Genomic DNA, 24,559 nt, shown 5'->3' on the forward strand with positions numbered 1-24,559 from the left:
GCACTTGTGGGGATGAGCACTGGGTGTTACATGGAAACCAACTTGACAATAAACTATTTAAAAATTAAAAAACAGAAAATAGACTCAAATTTAACCAACTTAACAGTGATATTCCCAGTATACTGCCCAGTTCAAAAATACTTGTAATGAGGATCCTCTTCATTCCCTAGTTTGGTTAGCAGTACCCAGTCTTCCAAACCAGAAACCTGAGTGTCAGTCTAGGCCTTTCCCTCTCCCTTACCCCCATCTTTTGCAGACTCCTGACTGAAATGACCACCAAGTCCTATCTATCTGGTGTCCTTAGTGTTCCTGCAGTCTATTCTCTCTCCATTTCATTTGCACGGGCCTAGTCTAAACCTTTTTCCTCACCTTACCTACTACAACAGTTACCCTGACATCACTGCCTCCAGTTACCCTTTCCACTATGATCCTTACTCCACGCTGTCATCCAAGTGATTTTTTTTTTCCAAAATACAAACCAAATGTATCTTCCGCTCAAAACTTTTCACTATGTTCCCCCCTGATCACCCACAGAATAAAGTACAAGCCACGTATAATAGTCAAAGCACATAACTTTCCATGATTGGAATCCTGCCTGCCTCTCAAGCATCATATCCCACTGCACTCCCCCCATCCTGCACTTTAAGCCCCATTATTATCAAACTTCACTGCTTGAATTTCCAGCACATCCCATGCTATTTAATTCCTCCAAACTTTTTGCATAGGCTGTTGCTTCAGGCTAGAATAGCCTTCATTTCTTCTTCTCCCTTGGCTCTCTGGCCAACTTCTATGATTCTTTCAAAACACAGCTCAGATCTCAGGAAGCCATCCCAAGATCATACCCTCTTCCCTTAAAGAATTATTTCCTCCACTGCCAACTTTGTAAGTAATAATAGAATTTACTGGGCATTTACTATGTGCCTGACACTGTTCCGAGTGCTTTACATGTATTAACTCATTTAATCTTCACAAAAATCTTTCCTATGAAATGGTACAATTTCTTTTGTAGATATGGAAACTAAATCACAGAGAAATAAATAACCTGTCCCCAATCATCATACCCAATTGTTAAATGATGAAGACAGATGAAAATCCCTACATCATATATATTTGTATTATTGTTCCTATCACAGTGAAGTTATTTACGTGACTGTCAGTACCATGGACTGTGAGCTCCTTGAAGGTAGGGATTATGTCATACTCAACTCTGAAGCCACAGTGCCTAGTGTAAAGGAGGTGATTAGTGCATACATTTCTTGAATTGCATATAAAATAACATTCCTTACAAGTTCAAGAGAAAAGCATTCAGAAACTAGTTTCCAAATATTCAAATATGCTATAAGAGTTCTAGAATAGAGCAAGTTATTTTTCTCATGGAATAAAAAGGGTTTCAAAAAGAAAGGTAATACAGACATGAGACTAAAGTCCATGTGGACAATGAAATAGACTTATTTTTGCAATGATACTATATAAACACTGCAATAAATCAAAACCCAAAGGACCATTTGCTTAAGATTAACTCTTTTTCTCCTACTAAATAAGAATTCTTGCTTACCATTCAAGGCAGTGAAAAGAAAGCCCTAAATTTACTTTGCTCAAGTAGAAAGAAGCAGATCATAGGCCAGCACTACTAATTGCTTCCTTCAGTCTGGCCAAGAAATGTTTCCCATTAGGCAATTAAAATAAAATACAGTTGCCTGACTAAGCATATAACAAAAGAATTTCTAAGGTTATATGGACTGGCATTCCATTATTCAAATAATGAAAAATTATTTAAGCCAACCAAAATGAAAATCAAGAACAAAACAGATTATCACCACCCCACAAGAATATAGATTTCCACATTAAAACTTTATTAAAACACATATAGGTTACAGTACAACATATGAATGTTTTCAATATTCAATAGTCATTCTTTAAACCTCCTTCAAATTATAAAAGCATCAAAGTTATGCTAACACTACTGATGAAAGACCTCAAGACCAAATCAACTGTACTTAGTAAGCTTTCAAAGTCACAGTCCTCTGAGCCATTCTGAACTGCAGTAATTAAAACCCACTGGGATGGTACCCGCAGCAACAGTGCATACCACAATACTTGTTAGAGTAATCTGTACCCTGCCCAGCTTGTACGCTCTTGCACTACAGAAAGGTACATCTGCTGTCAGAAGAAGCAGGGTTTAGGCCACACAGAGTTTAGGCCACAACGCAGGAAACTCTACCCCCAGATAGGTCTTACCATTTCTTGGTACACTCGACCATCAACTCCTGGTAGGAGGCCACAAACTGGAACTTGGATGCATGTTTTCCCACACGCTGCAGTCTCTTCCAAACTGAAGCCATGATGATCAGTCACTTGAGCAGTTCTGGGTTAGCAACACAGCAGCTTTAACAAAGCAGAGGGCCCAAAGGAAAGGAGCTTTGCATGTATGTCTGTACTTGAAAAAAAAAAAAAAAAAAAAAACTCAGCTACGACTTCAAATGATGTCTGGGGTCCATAAGTCTTCTCCCTGTTTCACAGGGTAAATCCCATCTCAGATGAATGGCCCAGTTAAGAACAGTATGATACACATGACAGTATGAATGAGAGGAGGTTCCCTCATGAAGACATCACCATTCCACCTCAGGGGCTATATGATGTGTATTCTGGAGAACTGTAAAGCAAAACAAAGAGAAAAATATGAGAGAAGCTTGAGGAGTGACTAACCACCCATGTTAGATAACATTGCAACAGACAACCTCAGTTCTCTGCATGTTTTTCAAACAATGAAACAAAACACCAACCTCAAAAGCCAGTAACATCAAGGATTCAAGACGTCAAGGAAGAAATTACAACTCACACCGAGGACGTAGAGCAACACACCAGGTAATCAGCATCAACAACAATCGAGAAACGCCAGTCGGGGCCCTACCTCCCCCTCCTAGCATCACAGAAGGGCGAGCAGAGCGGGAAAGTCTAGGGATGCTGTTTAATGTCCACCGCCAGTCAGAGGGAGGAGTGGAACATTTTAAAATAAACTTTGTTTTTCAGCCGATAATTAATAGCCTCCAGTCTTTGAATATGTGCTTGGAACAAATTAAGGAGCAAGGAGGAATGCTGTTGTTCAATCACAGGGGTGGGAAATGGATGGGAAAAGAGGAGTGGAGGGAAATCTCAAAGCGGAGAGAAGGCAATGTCCGGGCTCCAGGCCACTTGGGCTCTCCACCTTTGCTGCCAACCGGAGAGAACTGGAAACTCCTGCCTGGGCGTGAAGCAATGACCAGAGGGGCAAGAGCACAGAGTGGGGTGCGGTGCCTCCCTCCCCCATCCGAAGGGAACAGTCCGCCAGAGCCTCCTCTTCTCACGCACAGAGCCCAGACCCCTGCCCCACAGCGGTGGCAGGCGGTACCTCGCCCAGGGTCCCTGTCACCCAGGCGATGCCCGAAGACCCCAGCCCGGTCCCCGAGCCCCGTCCCCGCCGAACGTCCACTCCCGCCCCCCTCCTCACACCTCTAATCCCGCTGTCGGGCTGAGTCTGGCCCCGTTCCCTCCTCAGCGCCGCTCCTCCGTCGCCGCCGCAGCAGCAGCCGCCGCCGCCGCCACCGAGTCCTCCATCCCCGCCGGAGCCACATGGAACAGCCGAGCCAGCCGCGGCGCTCGCGGGAGTCGGGGTCTGCAGCCCCTCAGGCGGACGGCGCGCCTCACGCCCGCCCCCTCCCGGACGGAGTCGCCCCGCGACCGTCCCCCACCCTACAAAACCCTGCTAGAGCCGCCGCTCAGTGCCCAGCAACCCCTCCCCCGCCTTCCTCCTCCGCCACCATCATCATTACCTCCCCCGCCGCACCTCTCACACTAACCCTACCCACGGCGGCTCAACCTCCGTCCGCCCGGCCGCCATTGGCCGGGCACCACGCGTGCCCCGCCCATCTCGGCGACCGGGCCTTTGAGCAGCGAGGGCATCTCATTGGCCAATCTGGGTGCCTATAACAGGAGCTCCACCCCCCAGCTTTGGAGGTGTTTTTCCCCTAGCCGGAACGCGGCGCACAGTCTACCTTTTTTTAAAAAAAAAATTGGAACCCACCAGGGACGATCCCGCCCACTCCTCTGATTGGCTTGGAGAAGGAAACGATAGGCGGGAGGAGTAAGGAGTGTTTATAGTGAACTGGAAGATGGTTGATTAAACTGGATGTCCGTCAAAGGCGCGCTGGGTGCCGGGCGGGGTTTCTAGCTCCACACAGTGAAAGTAGAGCCAGGTCTGGCTTAGCTGTAGCTGTGGGCTGTGCGGCTGCTGTGGTTTTCTCTCTGGTACTCTCCTGTCCCCACCCTAGGAGCTGGGTGCGCCTTCTCCGCCACTAGCAACTAGGGTGTTTGCGCACACGGCCTTGGTTTCACCCGATTACTCTTGGGGTTTTTCCCGTGACAAACTGAAGTAAATGACCCTGCCAACAACGCACGCCTAACATTCAGTCTACTGGTCCTCAACGGGATTCAATAAACTGAGCTGGAAACAATATTTACAGTGCAATTTCTTCTTGTTCTGATTCTTTAACATTTCCTTGAATCTTCGTTTCCTTTTCTTCTCTTCCCCCCGCCCTCCCACTGTGGTCTTTTTCCCCTGTAAATAACTCGGGAGTGGCTGGCATATAAAAAGGGTGGTTATAGGCAAAGAGAATGAAATAACCTAAGCAGAGTGTGAACAGGGCAGGGACGCTTAACCTTGTTAAAAAGAGCTAAGGACCTTTCTGAGAATTTGATGAAAGCAACACTCTCCAAAGGAGGAAAATATATCCTATCATGAAAGACAAAAATTTGCTTTCAATTTTGGGTAGTTCACACATCTCTGATGTAGAGAAAGACGGCAAAGAATGATATTGGAGGGAGGGGGAATTCCAACATTTAAGGAATAAGCAGAGTAAAGTGGAAAAGAGACTGAGGAGGAATGGCCAGAGAAGTAAGAGCACCCTATAAGCTATCACCATATAGTTTGAAAAAAGACATGATAACATGAAAAGAATATAAACAAGTTGGGTTCCCTAAACAATTAAGGGCCATTGTTAATCTTACTATGGATGGAGAGCCGACTGCTTGGACAAAATAGCCTATAAGGTATCAGGATCTAGGGAAGGACTCTTTGAAGGACAGGACAGGAGGGCGATGGTGAGAAGTGATCACATCTATACACACAAGTAGAGCAAGAAAAGGGAGAGAGAGAGAAAGACTGAAGAATCAGGAGAGATAGGGAGACAGGTCTTGAATCCAGTATCTAATTATATTTCCATTTTCAATAAAGAAAGTAATCTAATAATACCACAAGAACACAATGTGCACTTTACAGAAAAGAACATCATAATCATGTATTTTGCTACAGTCTTAACTTTAAATATTAAGATAACCATAATATTTATATTGATTCTTATTTTCTGTACATCTTAGAGTTCTCGTGTCCTTCCTGAGTGGTTTACTAAGTCACTACAACCTGCAGCCATTATGATCTCATATAGTGATATATTCTGCATCATTAACAGACTTTAAGTGTATGGTTTTTTTAAATGACTAATTTATAGAAATGGTCATAAATTATTTTAATCTAAGTTGCCCTTCAGGAACAACCCACATGATGGTCAGGAGGGTTTTGCATTCCATTTATTATTGTTCTTCAGAACTTTTCAAACTTTCTTATGTGGTCAACCTGGTTTCATTTAGTACTCTTTCACGTCTTCAGGAAAAAGAGACACAGAGAGAGAGAGAGGGAGGAAGGGAGGGAGGGGGGGGAGGGAGATTTATCGTAGAGAAATTATCTTAAAAGCAATCAATTTTAAGTACATGTCTTTTTTTAAGGAAGAGGAAAAAAAAAGCAATGAAGGAGAAGGAGTGTATAGGACCCCTAGACAATCTTTCTCAAGAGACTGACAAAGAATTTCTTAGAGGACAGCTTGTCTTTTGGGGGAAGGATTTTTCTTGGATGTAAACTCTTATTTTTCATTCTAGCTGCACCGGTTGCTAAGAAGAGACCAAGGTTCAAATGAAGAAATTAAGTGCAGACCTTGATATTGTTCTGCTGCTGAGCTCAAGTTCATAGGCTAGCTCCTAGAGGCTCCCCCAAACAGCTTCTTCTCTCATACCTTTTTTAACATAACCTGTTTGCTAACTGAATTTATTGAAGAAACTTCCTTATAGAATATCTTAAGATTTTTTTCATCTGCTTAGCCGAAAATTATTGAAACCAACTAAGTATTGATCATATTAAATACCCTTGATAGTATATAAAAGATACATTCCCTATTCTCAAGGAGTTTTCATAAACAGATGTTTAGCATGCGTGCAAGAAAATAACACAAATTACTTAACCTCTCTGAGTCTTGGCTTCTTTTCCTGACAAACAAATAACCATGCCTGCCTTTCTGGGATGTTGAGAAGATGGAAGATATGTAGGTAAAATACTTGATACATAGTAAAACAGTCACTATATGGTAATTAATAATGTACACCATTGTGTCTGGTAGCAAACATAAACAGTCAAGAAAAACACAACCACTATTCAAGAATACTTGGGCAATACTTAGTTGCTACCAAACATAGTACCTCATGACTAAAGAAACAGTGCATTTAACATTATTCCTTACCTATTGTCTCAGTGATTACCAAAAGCAGAAAACCAATAACTTATGTGGACTTAAGATTTTATAGGAAATACCCTAAATTCACTTACCCTCAATCCTCATGACCACCTTTCATGCCATTTATTAGTGGAGATCTTATGGCATGCTACCTTTTTCTTAAAATCCCCATTCTCCCTACCAACCAGTGTTGCACATCCTTCTGACCCTCCCTCACCCTTCCATACAAAAACTGCACCTCAAACCCTTTTCCAATCCCCTACTTACTCTGGTCTTGATTTATCATTTCCTCCATCTCTGGCTTAAGCTGCAGTAATAGACCTGTGGATGTATATTATTTTAATTGTCCTGTCCATTTGATCCAGGCATTGACTGCAAAATTTTATAGATGTTTTACTTAACAGAAGATTCAACATTCAGAATAATTTTGATTTTGCCCTTAAATTCTATCAAGCTCACAGTGAAGACATAACACAAAGAAATAAGTGGAAATCCCAAAAATTTCAATCTTCTTTGTCGTGGCACTTTTAAATTCTAGAAAGTATTTTCCATGAATCAGCTTTGCTACTGTTTCAGAAACCTCTGAAATGGAGATTTTAGTCAATGAAATGCAACCAAAGGCTTGAATTACTGTCATTCCTGGTGATAAAAATTTTATCTTTAGGTTTTACAGTTTTTTGCAGTAAAATTGTCAGAGGTATTACTGAAGGATTTAACCACTAAAAAACTTATCTGTGCCTTAGTCATAGTAATAAGATTTACTCCCAATAATAGCACTGCAGGTTTTTGCATTGTTTTCCAGTTACCATAGCAGTTATACTATATAAAATATTACTGCAATCTTTAACTGCTAATGAAATTATTTATTTTATGCTGAGGCATAGGAGCACGTGTACCCCAATGTTCATAGCAGCACTCTCCACAATAGCTAAAACATGGAAAGAGCCTAAGTGTCCATCAACAGATGAATGGATCAAGAAGATGTGGTTTATCTATACCATGGAATACTACATGGCAATGAGAAACAATGAAATCTGGCCATGTGTAGCAACATGGATGGACCTTGAGGGTGTTATGCTGAGCGAAATAAGTCAGGCAGAGAAGGACAAATACCATGTGTTTGCACGTATAGGAGGATTAGGAGGAACTTGACGGAGGAACAAGGGGGAGAAGAAGGGCGGAAATGGTGGGGGAAAGGGAGAGAGGCAAACCATGAGAGACTCTTGAATGCTGAGAAACAAACTGAGGACTGATGGATGTGGGGGGGAGGGGGGGATGGGCATGGAGGAGGGCACTTTGGGGATGAGCACTGAGTGTTATGTAGAAACTAATTTGACAATAAACTATTTGTAAAAAAAAAAAATTAAAAAAAAATTAAAAAATAAAAAAAAAAGAAATTATTTATTTTAAACCCATAATAAACAAATTTACTCCTGATAATCCTACAGCACTTCTTATGTCCTAAAAATACTGTGGCAGGCTACTACTTTAAAGTATTAACTGATGGTTTCTGTAGTAGTTGTTTTTCCAGATACTTCTTTTTATCTTATGGCCTTTCTCCTCCTAGACCCTACCCTGATACACCCTCAGCATCACACCCACCCTTATTTAGGCTGGTCTTTGATCATTGTTTCAGGAAAGGAATATAACAGAATGAAGAGAAACAGAGAACTTTTCCCTGGCTTTTGAGTTTCAAAATCCTAGTCCTTTTAGGGAGCAATGAAATGGATCCTATTAGAGACCTACACTGTTCAGTATGATAACCTCTAGCTGCAGGTGACTACTGAATACTTTAATTATGGCTAGTTCAAATTGAGATATGCTGTAAGTATAAAATATACACCCATATCAAAGACTTAGCATGTAAAAAAAGATTGGAATATATCTTATTCATAATTTTATATTGATTACTTGTTGAAATTATAATATTTTGGATATATTGGGTTAAATAAAAGACATTAAATATTAGTTTCACCTGTTACTTTACCTTGTTTAACATTGTTATAAGAAAAATGTAAATTATACATGTGATTTGCATTATATTCCCATTGGATAGTGTTGCTATAGACAATAGTAATACTTCCTTTCATACAGATGAGAAATGGATTTCCTGAACTGGAAGGAGACGAACAATCGGGAGGAAAGTATTGAGAAGCTAGATGCTGGTGGGTCCTTAGGACAGTAAGTCCTAGTCTCACTCTATCCTGGCACAAGCCATGGAGAGGGGCAACTGAAATAGCTGGACCTATCTATGCAGTCTGAGAAATCAGAGAGATAACATTCCTTTTCCTTGTTAGAGCCAAAGGTGGTTGGCAAGACCCCAAAGAGAAGAAAAAGCTGAACTGTGTGTCTAGCCCAGCCAAGACAGTTCAATAGAACTTCTGTGATGAACAAAATGTACTATACTGGCTGTCCAATATACTTGCCTCTAGCCACTTGGGGCTATTGAGCACTTGAAATGTGGCTACTGTATCTGAGAAATGGGAGGGTTAATATTTAATCTTAATTAGTTTAAATTTAAATAGTCGCATGTGGTTGATAGCTACCATAAGGGACAGAGAAGCCTTACATATTACCATGAGGGTTCTAAAAACCCAACACAATGATTTCCAGACTCCCAAAAGGGTGCAGAAAGCAACAGAAACCACCAAACCTAAAGGGGTTAGGTTGCTAATAAACCAAGATTAACCCAGCAGCAATCTGAGGGAAGGGCTGCTATTGAGGAAGGATGCGGATTGGAAGTTTTGGGAGAACAAAAATGGTAGAAGAGGAATGAGGATCAAATGCTCCACCTGCTTCCACTGACACTCTGATACTGTGTAAACTCCTTCAATTTAGATGCAGTCCCTGCCAAAGTGACTATGATTAAGTGTCTGCCACTCCTTGTGAAATCAGAGCTTAACATAGAAATTGAGCTATTAAAAAATGAAATTACATTTCTTGAAAACTGGATTTTTTATATTGAGATTTGTACCTACTATAAAACCTCAAATAATCATTTTAACAAAATACATATAAATTAATATTTATTCTTTTAAAAAACAGTATTTTTTCTTTATCATAGAACCCAAGTTCTTTGGTAAACCTGAAAGCTTAGAAAAGCTGCATGAGAAAGCCATCTTTTAGGGGCACCTGGGTAGCTCAGTCGAACATCCGAATCTTGACTTCAGCTCAGGTCATGATTCCAGGGTTTGTGGGACCAAGTGCCACATTGGTCTCCAATCTGAGAATGGAGCCTGCTTGAGATTCTCTCTCTCTCTCTCTCTCTCTCTCTCTCTCTCCTCCTCCTCCTCCTCCTCCTCCCTCCCTCCCTCCCTCTCTTTCTCGTTAAAAAATAAAAAACAAAAAAAACACTTAAGGGTGCCTGGGTGAGTCAGTGGGTTAAGCCTCTGATTTCAGCTCAGGTCATGATCTCCTGGTTCATGGGTTAGAGCCCCACATCAGGCTCCACACAGCTAGTATGCTTGGAATTCTCTTTCTCTTCCTCTCTCTCTTCCCCTCGCCCACTCATGCTTTCTCTTTCTCTGAAAATAAATAAACTTTAAAAAAAAGCTTTTAATTTAAAAAAAGAAGAAAACCATCTTTCAACTAAAAAGTTTCCATGCTAGTTTCCCATGAAGTTAGTCGTAATGAAATTTTGTACATTAAACCTGAAATGACATAAATTCTAAGACTAATTTATATCCTAAAACCCCAGTTTTGTCCAGTTCCACAACTTCCAGGAAAGACTAACCTGGGCCAGGTTGGTAGAGACAGAGGAGCATCCTTACTGCCCTGAAATTCAGATAGAGACAGAAGCAAGTCTGCAGAGATCATCTTCTAGTGATTCAGTAGGTCTGACTTCTATTGTTAATCTGGAGCAGTATATATTGAATGAAAAGAAGGCTCAGAAATCCTCAAAAATTATTACAGGCATTGATGATATTAAAAATGTAGAGACTCAGAATGTTAGCAACAACACCACACAGACAATAATTATTAGGATGGATGACAGCCATAAACCATTGGCCCAGCTATCCTATTGTGGACCAGCTAAATACAACTGTGACTCTAGTGTACCTTTGCCGGTCTATACCATCCTCATGGCGTGATCCTTCAAATTACTTGAGATAATTTTGGAGTACTGAAGTCACAGTGCACAAATACTGTGTATGTGAAAGCAGGTGCAGTTATGAGATATTTAAACATCACAAATGAGTGGGCCATTACTAGAAGTATTGCAGCAAAGGTCTGAGTTGGAATTAGGAGCCATTTCTGAGAAAGCTTTTGCTAAATTCAGTAAATTTATCTCCTACAAAATCAGTAGGGATTCTTGACCAAGATTGATTGGCCATTTCCCATGAAATGTTAAGACTCTTTGATCAATCATAAAGAGTAGACTAACCTCTGCTTCTTTTCTTCTATGTTTTCAAAAAAATGGAATAAATCCTAGGTAACCAGAAACAGCATCCAGCCAGTGTTTCCCTCTGAATAATTCTGGATGACTATATTTAATGTGGACAAGATAATAAAATTAACATCTTCTGAAATAATAAGGTTCGACAGGAGAGGCAAAGAAAAGCAGTAGGAATTCACAATCTGGGAAGGCATTGAATATCCACCATGTGGTGTTAAATCAGAGCATTTCCATCTCAAATAGAGCAAAAAAAAAAAAAATAGCAAGCTGAAATCAGGCGGAACCCCACTTACCAGGGCATTACACATGGGCCAAAGGAAAGAAGCGCTCTTGTAGAAGCTTGTCCCAGATGAGTAGAGATGGAAAATGAACCCAGCTTTCAGAGGGCAAAACCCATGCACAGTTTGGGCAATCTGCTTAAGCAAGCCAAGATGAAAAAAAAAAAAAATTCCAGGGCAAGGGCAATAACATAGGAGCCAGAGAGAGCTGCAGTATCATTCCAGAACTCTATTTTTACAGCAAATCACCAAATTAGTGACCAGGCTTACAGAGAGCAGAACATAGCCTGTTAGCAAAAAGGACTTCGTGAGACGTGCTGGAAATTTCTTCATTTTTTGTAGCAACTTTTGCATGCTATTTTTAAATATTCCCAATAACAAATCACTGATATTTTTCTCCAAAAAAAAGAAAGTCAACTGTTGTGCAAGAGTTGAGCTTTTGTGCCATAGTTCAGTCTTCTAAAGAAATCCTGGTATCTTTAACATTAAAAACTGTGACATCTTATCCCTGAAATAAATTTAGTGAATTTAGATATTGAATATAGTACTAAGTTACACTTGGTGAGAAATAATTATCTGGCATTATCAGTGTCCCGTTTCTCATTTCAAAAACTTAAGGTGTGTACCCTTCCCTGATAACAAGCATTATATGCTTCATGTAGAAAACAAGAATGTTGTACTTGTTCATCCTTCTTCACACAACATATACTAAAAAGATGTATATTTAGAGGTCATGACTTGATTATCTTTAAAATATTCACTCTGTCCTCAAACAAAAAAAAAAAAAACAAAGCAAAAACAGGAAGTTTATTGGTGACTGCTGAACTTCTTTTATTCTCATACCTCCTAGTTACTCACAAAGCTACCTTATGCATGCCTCTTCTCCAGCTTTACATCACAGTTTGCAAAATAACTGCCAAAATCCTGCAGTTGGTTGTCAGTAATGAATAAGGGTAACTTATTGAGTACTTCTTCATACATGTCACACTGGAAAGTGGATGATGACAGTAACTGCTTGTCAACATTGTGTGCTAGGCACATGGGCAATGCCCAGGAATGTTATTTGATCAAATCATTTTGCCAATAGTTCCTTCTGCTTTCTCATGTAACATCTTATTCATTTTCATGCCTTGCAAGCTTTAAGGCAACAATGTAACTTGTACCTAGTTTTGCTACAGAGAGTACAACTTTGAATAATAGTTTTAAGATTTTTATTTTCTTTGATGATACTTTCAGTAAAAAATTCATTCATTCATTAATATCTTGTAAATAACTACTAAGCTCAAAGCATTGTGCTAAGTATTGGGAATGTAGCACACATCAAAACATAAAATCCCTGTCCTCATGGAACTACATTCTGCATCAATTAGAAACCGTTATTTAATAATTGCTTTAGAAAAATCTCCATTGATAAAAGGCCACTGTGCTTTGTTTAACAATGACAAAAAAAGCTAACTGAGAAAAGTGTTATAAAAGACAATGCACTGGGGACTAACATTACTAGAAAGCCCACTCAATGAAATTTAATTTTCAGATACTTATTGTACTTCCAATTTATACATTAATTTCCTGTGCAAAGTCACATATGGATTTGTCACAGCGAATACAGATTTATAATCTATATTTGCACTGGAGTGCTGTTTATAATTTATATTTCTTTATTTAAATTGCAATATTTACATTACTATTTTAACATTATTTTATACTTCATTGAACCACTTTATAATATTGATCCATTTTTTTAAATTATTAATATAGGCCAATACAACTATAACTACAAAATGTAAAATTAACATGCCAAATCTGAAATTACATTGATTGAGAGATTATCTGCCCTCTGATAAAGGTTAACTATGCCAATCTAATCAATGTATTCCCTGGAGCTCAACATGGAGCTTTTAAGAATGATTATTAAGAGGGCACCTGGGTGACTTCATAGGTTAAGCTTCTGACTTCAGTTCAGGTCATGATCTCACAGTTCATGAGTTTGAGCCCTGCATCGGACTGTGTGCTGACAGCTCAGAAGCTGGAGCCTGCTTTGGATTCTGTGTCTCGTTCACTCTCTGCCCTTCCCTGCTCATGTCCTGTCTCTCTCTCTGTCTCAAAAATAAATAAAAAAAAAAAACATTTAAAAAAAGAATGGTTATTAAGAATGTGACAGGATTTTAAGAAACACACACCTATCCTACTAGATTTTCCTTTTGACTTGGTAAAATAATTTTCAGAAAATAAAATATAAAAAGCTTATTTTCACTGCCCTATGCTCAGAAATATTTTAGCTCTCTTCCTAGATATCTTAGAGGTAAAATAATTATGAATTAGCTTTTATCTTGTATGTGTTCTATGATTTTAAAAAATATAAAAATACATAAGAGAATAAAGACTCAAAGAGAATATACAATTTTATGTTGGGGTGTAAAGATTATAAGCAATACCATTTCTTTTTAAAATTCTCCCTTAATGTCTTAAATTGTTTTTTATAATAATGATTAAAATTGTATAACTGTAGTCCTAGATTGAAGATATTATGTAAGTCTTTATGTACTCTTTTTTTCTTTTAAAGTTTATTTTGAGAAACAGCATGTGCGTGTGTATACAAGTGGAGGAGGGACATAGAAAAAGAGGGAAAGAGAGAATCCTAAGCAGGCTCCACGTCAGTGCAGAGCCTAATGTGGGGCTCAAACTCATGAACCATGAGATCATGACCTGAGCCAAGTCAGATGCTTAACTGACTGAGCCACCCAGGCACCACTAGGTACTCATTAAAATGTTCTCTCACTATCTAAAGGCCTTTTGTCTATAGTCTCTGCTTATAAATCATATCTAATTGATAAAAATGAAAATTCTCCCTTGAATAAATCCATTCCTACTACATCTAAGGTGTTCTGATTCTGGATCCATTTTGCCCATGGACACACCTCAGTTTGGGGATTGAATGAAGAATTTCCTTTCAGAAAACATTCTATTACTAGGAGTATCTTCTGTACTTTATATCATAAAAAGAAGGATAAGTTTTCATGAGTACTTTTTATGTGCTTGAATTGCTTTATTGAGATTTAGAACCATGAATTTCATGGTGCTGCTGGGTATTTTCTGCATCATCCTCTAATTGAGGGCTCATGTTTAACTCCCCTCCTATTTTCACATTCTGTATGGAGGATTCTGTTCTCTGCTCAAATAAGCAAATATTTGCCAGGTGCCTACTATTTGCAAGAAAGTGTTAACGTAAAAAAATACATTTTAAAACCTCATAAAGACGTATAAAATTTTTTACATTTAAAAATACGTAAGTCACAGCTGGAGACCTCAAGAAATTTAAAACTAATATCAGAGAAAAAAATGTGATATAATAAAAATGTAAACTATCGCAAATGTGATAGCTCATAAAATAAGAAATAAACAAAAGAAGCAGTCTAAGACAGAATTAAAAGAGATACTAGAAATCTGTTGCTGTCTCGTAGTCTGAAGCGACTCAAGCCAGTTATGGTGAAGCACACAGAGCAGAGGATGAGGCTGATGCTGGGAGAACTGGGTTACTGTTGTATCTCCATCACTTACAAATTGTGTTAACCTAAGAACTCACGTAACTTCTCTGGATGGAAAGGGGAGGGGTAGACATATATATGTACCCACAGCTCCATGTCAAACCAAGCAGACACAATTCTGGGACAACTGGTAGAAGTAAAATGATTAGGAAAGAGAAGAAACTTTTCTGGGATTGTTAGCTAGGAGGATGACTGTTCTGCTACCGGAAACTTCCACTAGAACGAGTCTACCTGAGAAAGAAGACGAAACTGAGAAAGCCAGGAAATGAAACCGAGCAAAAGTTGCTTCATTTGCCTCATCTGTGAAATCGAAATGGGAAAATGATACTTTGCTACCTAGAAGTAAGGGCTAGAAGAGACACCCTCTTAGACCCCTTCAGCCCTATTTCTGTGATTTTAAAAATTCTTGTCTTTAATAAATGGATAGATGTGTACCAAACATAAAAGAAGCATTTAGAATTTCTCAACAGTTGTTTCTATTATGATAATCTCATTTTTGCTACCTTAAAAAGTTTGTTTTTCTCCACCTTGGGGCTACTTTTGTTTATATTTATGGGTTTTTTTGTTTGTTTTCATTATGGTGTGACTTTTATTCTTGTGACTAACTCATTGCATAACTGGGAGCCTGTATCTCCCACTTCCTCCCCCATTCCCCACCTCTGGCAACCTTCAGTTTGTTCTCTGTATATATAGGTCTGATTCTGCTTTTTGTGCGTTTATTCATTTGGGTGTTTTTAGATTCCACATATGAATGAAATCATATGGTATTTGTCTTTTTTTGGTCTGACTTATTTCACTTAGCATTATACTCTCTAGGTCTATCCATGTTGTCAGAAATGGTGTGATCCCATTCTCCTTTATGGCTGCATTATAAATATATATATATTTATATATATATATATCACATCTTCGTTATCTATTCATCTATGCATAGACTCTTAGCTTATTTCCATATCTTGGCTATTGTAAACAGTGCTGCAATAAACAGAGGCATGCATATATCTTTTTAATTAGTGTTTTCATTTTATTTGGGTAAGTATCCAGTTACTGGAATTATTGGATCATAGGATATTTCTACTTTTAATTTTTTTTAAAAATTTAATGTTTATTTTTGAGAGAGAGAGAGAGAGTGGGAGAAGAGCAGAGAGAGAGAAGGAGACATAGAAGAGAAGCAGGCTCCAGGCTGTGAGCTGTCAGCACAGAGCCTGACACAGGGCTCAAACCCACAAACTGTGAGATCATAACCCGAGCTAAAGTCAGACAGCTAACCAACTGAGCCACCCAAGTGCCCCTCTATTTTTAATATTTTGAGGAACAGCTACACTATTATCCACAGTTGCTGTACCAATTTACACTTAATTGTGGCTAGTTTGATTGCATTTGTCTAACTTTAATTTTCTGATTGACCAAAAATTAAAAGTTTATAGTCGTAATTCCCATGAAGACAGTATGGTGTCTGTTAGGAACATGGAAAATATTATTGTTAAATGTACCAATTCCTGATTCAATTGTTTATACTCAACTCTAAAAGGGACAGTAATCAATTTTGGCCATTTTGTAAATTATCTATGATAAATTATAAACAAAAGCACTGATACAACATATTACTCTTTCTAGAGTACATTGTTTATAACTTCAACGGCAATTCAGCTCAATGAGTTCAATCTTTTTCAGTATGAATTGCTGAGGTTGTTTGAACCCTCTTTGGAGAGATACCCATGATTCACAATGGTTTTGCATTATGAAGATAAAGAGTACAAAACACCATATACAAAAATTAACACAAAAAGGATTATCAACCTAAATGTTAACCACTAAAACTATAAAACTCTTACTAGAAACAGGAATAAATCTTTGTGAACTCAGGCTTGGCAATTTTTTTTAGATATGGTAACAAAAGCATGAACAACAAAGAAGAATTGCACTTCATCAAAATTAAAAAACTTTGTACTTCAAAGACACCATTAAGAAAGTTAAGATATATAAACACATCTTCTTGATCCATTCATCAGTTGATGGACATTTAGAGTTTGATGGGGGTTAGGGGAGAGGGGAAAATGGTTATGGGCATGGAGGAGGGCACTTGTTGGGATGAGTGCTGGGTGTTACATGGAAACCAATTTGACAATAAACTATAATAATAAAAATTAATAGTAAAAAAAAAAGTTAAGATGGCCAAAAAATGGGAGAAAATATTTGCAAATGACATCTGATAAGGAGCTTGCCTAACTCAATAATAGACAAATAATCTAATTTAAAAATGACAACCGATTTAAATAGACATTTCTCCAAAGCAGATATACAAATGATTAATAAGCATTTAAGAAGATGCTCAACATCATTTGCCATCAGGGAAATGGAAATGAAAACCATAATGAGATACCACTTCATGCCCACTAGGATGGTTTAAAATCAAAGACAATAATATGTGCTGGTGTGAGGATGCAGCAAAATTGAAGCCCTCATGCATTGCTGGTCAGATCATAAAAAGGAACAGCCACTTTGGAAAAGAGTTTGGAAGTTCCTCAAAATGTTAAACATAGAGTTATTTAAGTCAGAAATTCCACTCCGAGGTATACACACAATAGAAATGAAAACATATGGTTATACAAAAATGTGTATATGAGTGTTGAGAATAGCATTATTCATAATAGCCATAAAGTGGAAACAACCCAAATTTCATCAGGTGATGGAAGGACAAGCCAGCTATGGATATCTGCATGACAGAACGTTATTCAGCCATAAAAAGGAATGAAGTACATTCTTTTAATAGAACCCAAGAAGAAGAAAGTAGAATACCACTGGAAACCTTTTCAAAGAAAAGATACTACCTTTTCCTTACAAACTAATCAAATTTGAAACCCATAGTGTTTGGAATTTTCTGGCTGACTTTAGCTGAAGTGCAAATGCCAGAGAGGAGGAAGGTGTAATGATGATGGATTTGCACAGTTCTAGGTATTTTGGCCATTGTCAACAAACTTTTGGAAGATCAAATCAAGAGCCCTTGAATGTCCTTAGGTTAATTTAGAAAGTTGTTCCACCCAGAAAGAGAGGCTTTAGCTTTTTTTTAAAGAGTACATTCTCCTCTCCAAACCATCTTAAAGGTCCATTTCTTCTTTACCCTTCATCAATTCAGTGTATTAGTTAGGATTATGTATCTTTACATGTGACAGAAAAGAAAACCCACAGAAGAACTATGGCTTATGTGATTATTTCTGTTTCATATAAAAGAAGTCTGGTGGTAAGCAGTGTAGGTTTAAGGGTGCTTATTCTACAAATTTGGGAGGGACTTAGATTGCTTCCAGATTGCTGCTTACTATCCTTCATCCTCATGGTCCAAGATAGCTGCTAGACATATAGCCAGCCCAACTATATCTCAGCAATAGGATGAAGGGACCAGGAAAGGTATATTCCCTCCCTTTGAGGAAACTTCCTAGAAGTTACAACAAGACTTAGCCAAATTTAGGCACAAGCCATAATCTATCTGCAAATGAGGCTTGGCAGGTCTTCAGCTGACTGGAAATGGCTCAGTAAATCTGGGTTCTTATTGCTAGAGAAGAAAAGGAGAATGGATATTCAAAAGTAAGTAACAATATTTGCCTGCAAATTTTGGTTGGGGTCTAGGCAAACCTAGAACACACACCTCCTAAATCCAAGTGTAGGGCACTTTCACATTTTAAATTACTGTGTTAGAGTATTATACTTTGCTGAGCTCCCCAGCTCCAGTCAGTTGTCCTCTGACGTTTGGTTAAATGTGGCTGCAGAATAATATAATTGGCAAGTGCCTTTGGTCAGTGGTCTGTTTCTATATTATTTTGTTTTTCTCAATATCTGTTTTATGAGCTATAACTGACATATCATAATTGTTACCCATTATGTGACTTTCAAAGTATATAATTCATGAGGCACCTGGCTAGTTCAGTTGGTGGAACATGTGACTCTCGGTCTCAGGGTTGTAAGTTTGAGCCTCACATGCTACATAGAGATAACTTAAAAATAAAATCTTAAAAAATAGTGTACAATTCAATGCTTTTTAGTATGTTCACAGAGTTGTGCACCCATCACCTCTATGTAATTTTTTAGCATTTCCATTACCCCCAAAAGAAACCCTACATCCATTAGCAATCACTTCCCCATTTCCCTTTTCCCCAAACCCCAGGCAATCACTAATCTACTTTCCATCTCTATAGTTTTGCCTATTATGGACATTTAATATAAATGGAATTATATGTGGTCTTTTATAACTGACCTCTTTCATCTAGCATATTTTAAAGTTTCATCCATGTTGTCTTTGTTATTATCTGTGATAAAGGTGGCAAGAGTATACAGTGGGAAAAAGACAATCTCTTCAACAAATGGTGCTGGAAAAACTGCAAAGATACATGTAAAAGAATAAAACTGGAACACTTTTCCTACATCATACACAAAATAAACTCAAAATGGATGTGAGACACAAAACCACAAAATTCCTAGAAGAAAACAAAGGCAGTAATTTTATTTTAAAAAATTTTAATGTTTTATTTATTTCTGAGAGAGAGAGAGAGAGAAGGGGAGGGTCAGAGAGAGAGGGATGCACAGAATCTGAAACAGGCTCCAGGCTCTGAGCTAGCTGTCAGCACAGAGTACGATGCGGGGCTTGAACCCACAAACCATGAGTTCATGACCTGAGCCGAAGTCAGACGCTTAACCGACTGAGCCACCCAGGCACGCCAAAGGCATTAATTTTTTTATATCTTCCATAGAAACATTTTTCTAGAAATGTCTCCTCAGGCAAGGAAAACAAAAGTATAACTATTGAGCCCACACCAAAACAAAAGCTTCTGCATGGTGAAGGAAATCATCAACAAAGCAAAAAGGCAACCTAATGAACGGGAGAAGACATTTGCAAGTGATATATCCTGTAAGGGGTAAATATCCAAAATACATAATAACTTGTACAACTCAACACCAAAAACCCCCCAAATAATCCAGTTAAAATAATGGGCAGAGGACTTGAATAGACATCTTTTCGAAGAAGACATACAAATGGCCAACAGACACATGAAAGGATACTTAACATCAGTAATCATCAGGAAAATACAAATCAAAACCACAATGAGATATCACATTACTCTATGACCCAATAATTCCAGTAACTTGGTATTTAAGAAAAAGATACATGCACTCATATGTTTATTGCAGAAGTATTTACAATAGCCAAAATTTGGTAGCAACCAGGGTCTATTGATAGATGAATGGGTAAGGAAGACACACACACACACACACACACACACACACACAATGCAGTCATAAGAAGGGATGGGATCATGCCACTTGTGACAACATGGATAGACCTAGAGAGGATAATGCTAAGTGAAATAAGTCAGACTGAGAAAGATAAATACCATATGATTTCGCTAATATGTGGAATTTAAGAAACAAATGAGTAAAGAACAGAAGAGACAAGAAAATGGACTCCTAAATACAAAGAACAAACTTGTGGTTGCCAGAAGGCAGGTTGGTGGGGGGAATGAGTGAAATAGAGGATTAAGCATACACACTTATCTTGACGAGCTCTGAGTAGTGTACAAAATTGTTGCATCATTATATTGTACATTTGAAACAAATATAACACTATATGTTAATTATACTTCAATAAAAGTATATATATAATTCAATAAAAAGAGAAGAAAACTAAAAGTTTACAATAAAATTATATTTTCAAAGTCAAAAACCATATTTTAGAGGCACCTGGTTGGCTCAGTGGTTAAGCATCCAGCTTTTGATTCCAGCTCAGGTCATGATCTCACAGTTCATGGGTTTGAGCTCTGTACTGATAGCTCTTGGGATTCGCTCTTGGGATTCTCTCTCTCCTTCTCTCTCTCTCTTTCTAAGTAAATAAATAAACTTTAAAAATATTTTTAAAAAATATATGCATACCAACATTCCCAGGTGGGCTTTAGACAATACCAATGTGATTAAACAGCAAACTTATAACAATCTGTTTGCAGACTTTTTAAACAACATGCATGCAAATTCTGCCATATGAAGAAATAGTAAATACTAGAAAATCCTGGGAAATAACTTTTTCACTTCCTAAAGTTACAAAATCTACTGCTATTTTAGTAATAATTGTAATTGCTTTCAGTGCGTATTTTATAATTCGTGCATGAAAGACTACAATTCACTTTAAATGCAAGGACAAATAAATATTCAATAAAGTTGTTTCATCAGGAAAAGTTTAGTCAGGATTAGGTATTAATGTAATCATAATATGGTCACACAATCTGGACTTTTGCACATGAAAACAAACACTTGCAATTAAAAAACTTTTTTTCTTTTTTAAAAACTTTATTTATTTTGGCGGGGGGCAGAGAGAGAAAGATAGAATCCCAAACAGGGTCTGCACTGTCAGCACAGAGCCTGATGCAGGGCTCAAACACACAAACCGTGAGATCATGACCTGAACTGAAATCAAGAGTCTCACGATTAACCAACTCAGCCACCCACAGGCCCCTACTATTTCTTAATTGTCTCTTCGCCCAATGTGGGGCTTGAACTCAGGACCCCAAGATCAAGAGTCACATGCTCCACTGACAGAGCCAGCCAGGTGTCATGACATTTATAATTTTTAAAAATTATTTCAGGGGCGCCCAGGTGGCTCAGTTGGCTAAGCATCCGACTTCGGCTCAGGTCATGATCTCGTGGTTCATGGGTTCGAGCCCTGTGTCAGGCTCTGTGCTGACAGCTAGATCAGAGCCTGGAGTCTCCTTCAGATTCTGTGTCTCCCTCTCTCTCTCTGATTCTCTCCTGCTCACGCTGTCTCTCTCTCTCTCCCAGAAATAAATAATAAACATGAAAAAATTATTTCAATATTAGCAGAAATTTTGTTTTAGGGAAACACATCAAAATAGATTCTGAACTAGCCTACTTTTCTTCCTATCACACTTGATATTTTCTGTGTTGAGGTTACACTTACAGATATTTATTATATGCACAGCTCACTGATAAGTTGTTGAGACTTCTGGATGATGATGATGATGATGATGATGATATAATCTCTAGGCCCAACATGGAGCTTGAACTCATGACTTCAAGGTCAAGAGCTGCTTGCTCTACTGATTGTACCAGTCAGCATGCTAAGACTTCTGTCTTTTAATCAATAAGATTGACTTAAGTTTTAATGCATTTAAAGATCCTTTTCAATAAAAATGACTATAGACCTTGAAAGTTTTCACATTTTTAAATATTTGTGCTGGATTAGTAACTACTAAAACGTAACAGTCTTCAAATGATTTATACACTTAATTCTGGGACTCCTGAGTATGGATGGATGAAATGGGATACATATATTCTTACTTAGGGTTGCATGAAAACAGCCTTTTAAGTACTCATACCAATGTCCTCCATGAATCAAAGCCAGAATGACTATTCTGAAATTTGAATCTGGTCCTGTATCAGTCCTCTACAAAGAAAGGAGAATTGATGTACAACTTCCAGATTGTAGAGAAGATGAAAAAAAAGATCCTATTTTGATTTGTCTATTTCAAAAGTGGCCCTTTATACTTTCTCTATGATTAAGTCTGGGTAGAGTAAAGGCAAATAGATGAATAAAAGAAAAGAAAATGTCTGACATGTGGGAAAAACTCAGTGAATGCTGATTTCCTTCTTTTCAGTTCCTTCTGAGGAGAAATTTTAGTATATAACTTGTTGATTAAGTTATATAAAGTATAAGGGAAGAGATGGTATTGATCACTCATGCTATCTTAAATATCCAACTTATACATACAATAATTTACTTTCTTTAATAATTCTCTCTCAAGCTAAAAATCAGAGCCTGAAAAGCCTTAGAAAATTTGCTTCTAGCAATATCACTTTACTGTTTTTGTGAAGGTCAGGTTCCAATGAAAAGGAAACGTAAGAAGTCTTTTCCCGAGTCTACTTTTTTTTTTTTTTTTTAATGAAAGTGCCTCTATTCTTCTTTCAAAAGTTGGTACATCTAATACATTGTATACTTACACACTCTGGTAAAGAAGTCATCTATTAGTTCACTCATTTGAAAATTTCAGCAGTAACTACTTTGGGACTAGGTCACTCTTGCTATCTTTCCTTGAATCTTTTCAATCTCAGACTTTATTAAGGACATACTTACTCTTGACTCTTAATTTTCCATATCCATCCTGTGCCCTTCAGGGGTATCTTTTTTTTTCTTCTAAGTAATCTTTGAATTGAACATGGGGCTTGAATCCTGAGTTCAAGAGTTGTATATTGTGCTGACTTAGCCAGCTAAGCCCCCCAGGAGTCTCTTTAAAGTAATATTTCTGGGGGTGCCTGGATGGCTCAGTTGGTTGAGTGTCCGACTTCGGCTCAGGTCATGATCTCACGGTTCATGGGTTCAAGTACCAAATCAGGTTCTGTGCTGACAGCCAGTTCAGAGCCTGGAGCCTGTTTCAGATTCTCTGTCTCCCTCTCTCTCTTCCCCTCCCCTGCTCATGCTCTCTCTCTCTCTCTCTCAGGAATAAATAAAACATTTTAAAAAATTGAAGTAATATTTTGGTTCTTTGTATTGGAATGCTTACAGAGGGTTTCATAGAACATAGCTGTCCTCTTGTATTTAGCTTGGCACATCAATCCATAAAGAAAATTGGGAAAGCTTAATGAGAAATTAATATGCCATGTTGCAACTGTATTTTTATTGAGTCTAGGTAGGAATACCCAGAAAATTTGGCAGATAATAAGTGGTTACTTGTATGCCTAAATAGTTTATACTTCTACACAGAGGGGAAACCCATACATCACACAGCTCATCCATACATTGTCTGAGACCCTCAGGATTGCTGTAGGAGACTGGGATTTCCTATGCCCCCCTTGTGCTGGTAGAAGACTGCACATAGGTCAACAGGAAGGTAGGCCCAAGGCAAAACAATTTCTGAACTTTATTATTCCTAATCTTTGATGCAACAAAGGTTTAACCCCCCCCCCCCACCTCCATCAATAGGAAGATTATCTTTAGGTTTGAAGAAGGAAGGTAGTATTTAAATAAAAGGCTTGTTCAGATTTTGAAAAGTAGAAAGGGAGTGATCACAGACAAGTGTTTGGAGCTCAAAACGATCTTAGAGAATATTTAATTCAACTCCCCTAAGAATAAAGAGACCAAGAAAGTATTTGTGTCTGTTTCAGGTCAAAACAGCCAGAAGGCAAGAGGTCACATGGAGTAGTGGAAAGAGCATGGACTTTATGGCTGACAGCATGGATTTGATTCCCGCTCTTCTCACAACTATTTGAATGGTTTTCTCATATATAAATTGGGAATAATATGACCTGTCTGTTAAAGTTATTGTGAAGAGTAAATGATAAAACTTACATAAATTGCCTAGGATAGTTGTTGGTATTCAGTCAATATTTGGCAAATGTTATTCCCAGTGCAGGAACTCACACCAGGTCTTTTGACTCCAACTCTTGTACACTGCGCTGCACTGCACTATCAATACAGCTGGCCAGAAGGATTCAAATATTTGCTTAAAATACAAGATTCCAGTGAAATAAATTGTGCAGGACATCAAATAATGTTTTTAAAACATTCACTAATCATTAATGCAAGCAATACCCAGTCCTTTTTAGATGAAATTAAATGTCCCACTTTTCTCAGTGATTTTTGCTGTTTTCAGATACACACAGCTCAGTACAAAGAGAAGACACAAGGGACTTTTTATCTGCAATGCAGAGAGCAATATGGAGATAATTTACATCCGAACTTGCCGTTAG

The 24,559-nt window shown here is 38.1% G+C and overlaps 1 protein-coding gene across 2 annotated transcripts in view; it reads right to left on the reverse strand.

The window, feature by feature from the left end:
• Positions 1–24,559, reverse strand: part of LOC120237157 (EH domain-binding protein 1-like) — a 107,116-nt gene that overhangs the window by 72,692 nt on the left and 9,865 nt on the right. The window contains exons 1-2 of one of the 2 annotated variants that reach the window (XM_039240329.1): positions 3,490–3,712; positions 2,239–2,653 (exon numbers count right to left, since the gene is read on the reverse strand). In XM_039240329.1, coding sequence (XP_039096260.1) covers positions 2,239–2,342 — 104 coding nt within the window. In that variant the 5' untranslated portion in view covers positions 2,343–2,653; positions 3,490–3,712. Of the gene's footprint in view, positions 1–2,238; positions 2,654–3,489; positions 3,713–24,559 lie in introns of those variants that run through there. The other variant, XM_039240330.1, reaches the window with a different exon arrangement.

Source organism: Hyaena hyaena, unplaced genomic scaffold, assembly GCF_003009895.1.
Source record: "Hyaena hyaena isolate Hyena2069 unplaced genomic scaffold, ASM300989v1 scaffold_173, whole genome shotgun sequence".
In the NCBI taxonomy this organism is placed as follows: Eukaryota; Metazoa; Chordata; class Mammalia; order Carnivora; family Hyaenidae; genus Hyaena; species Hyaena hyaena.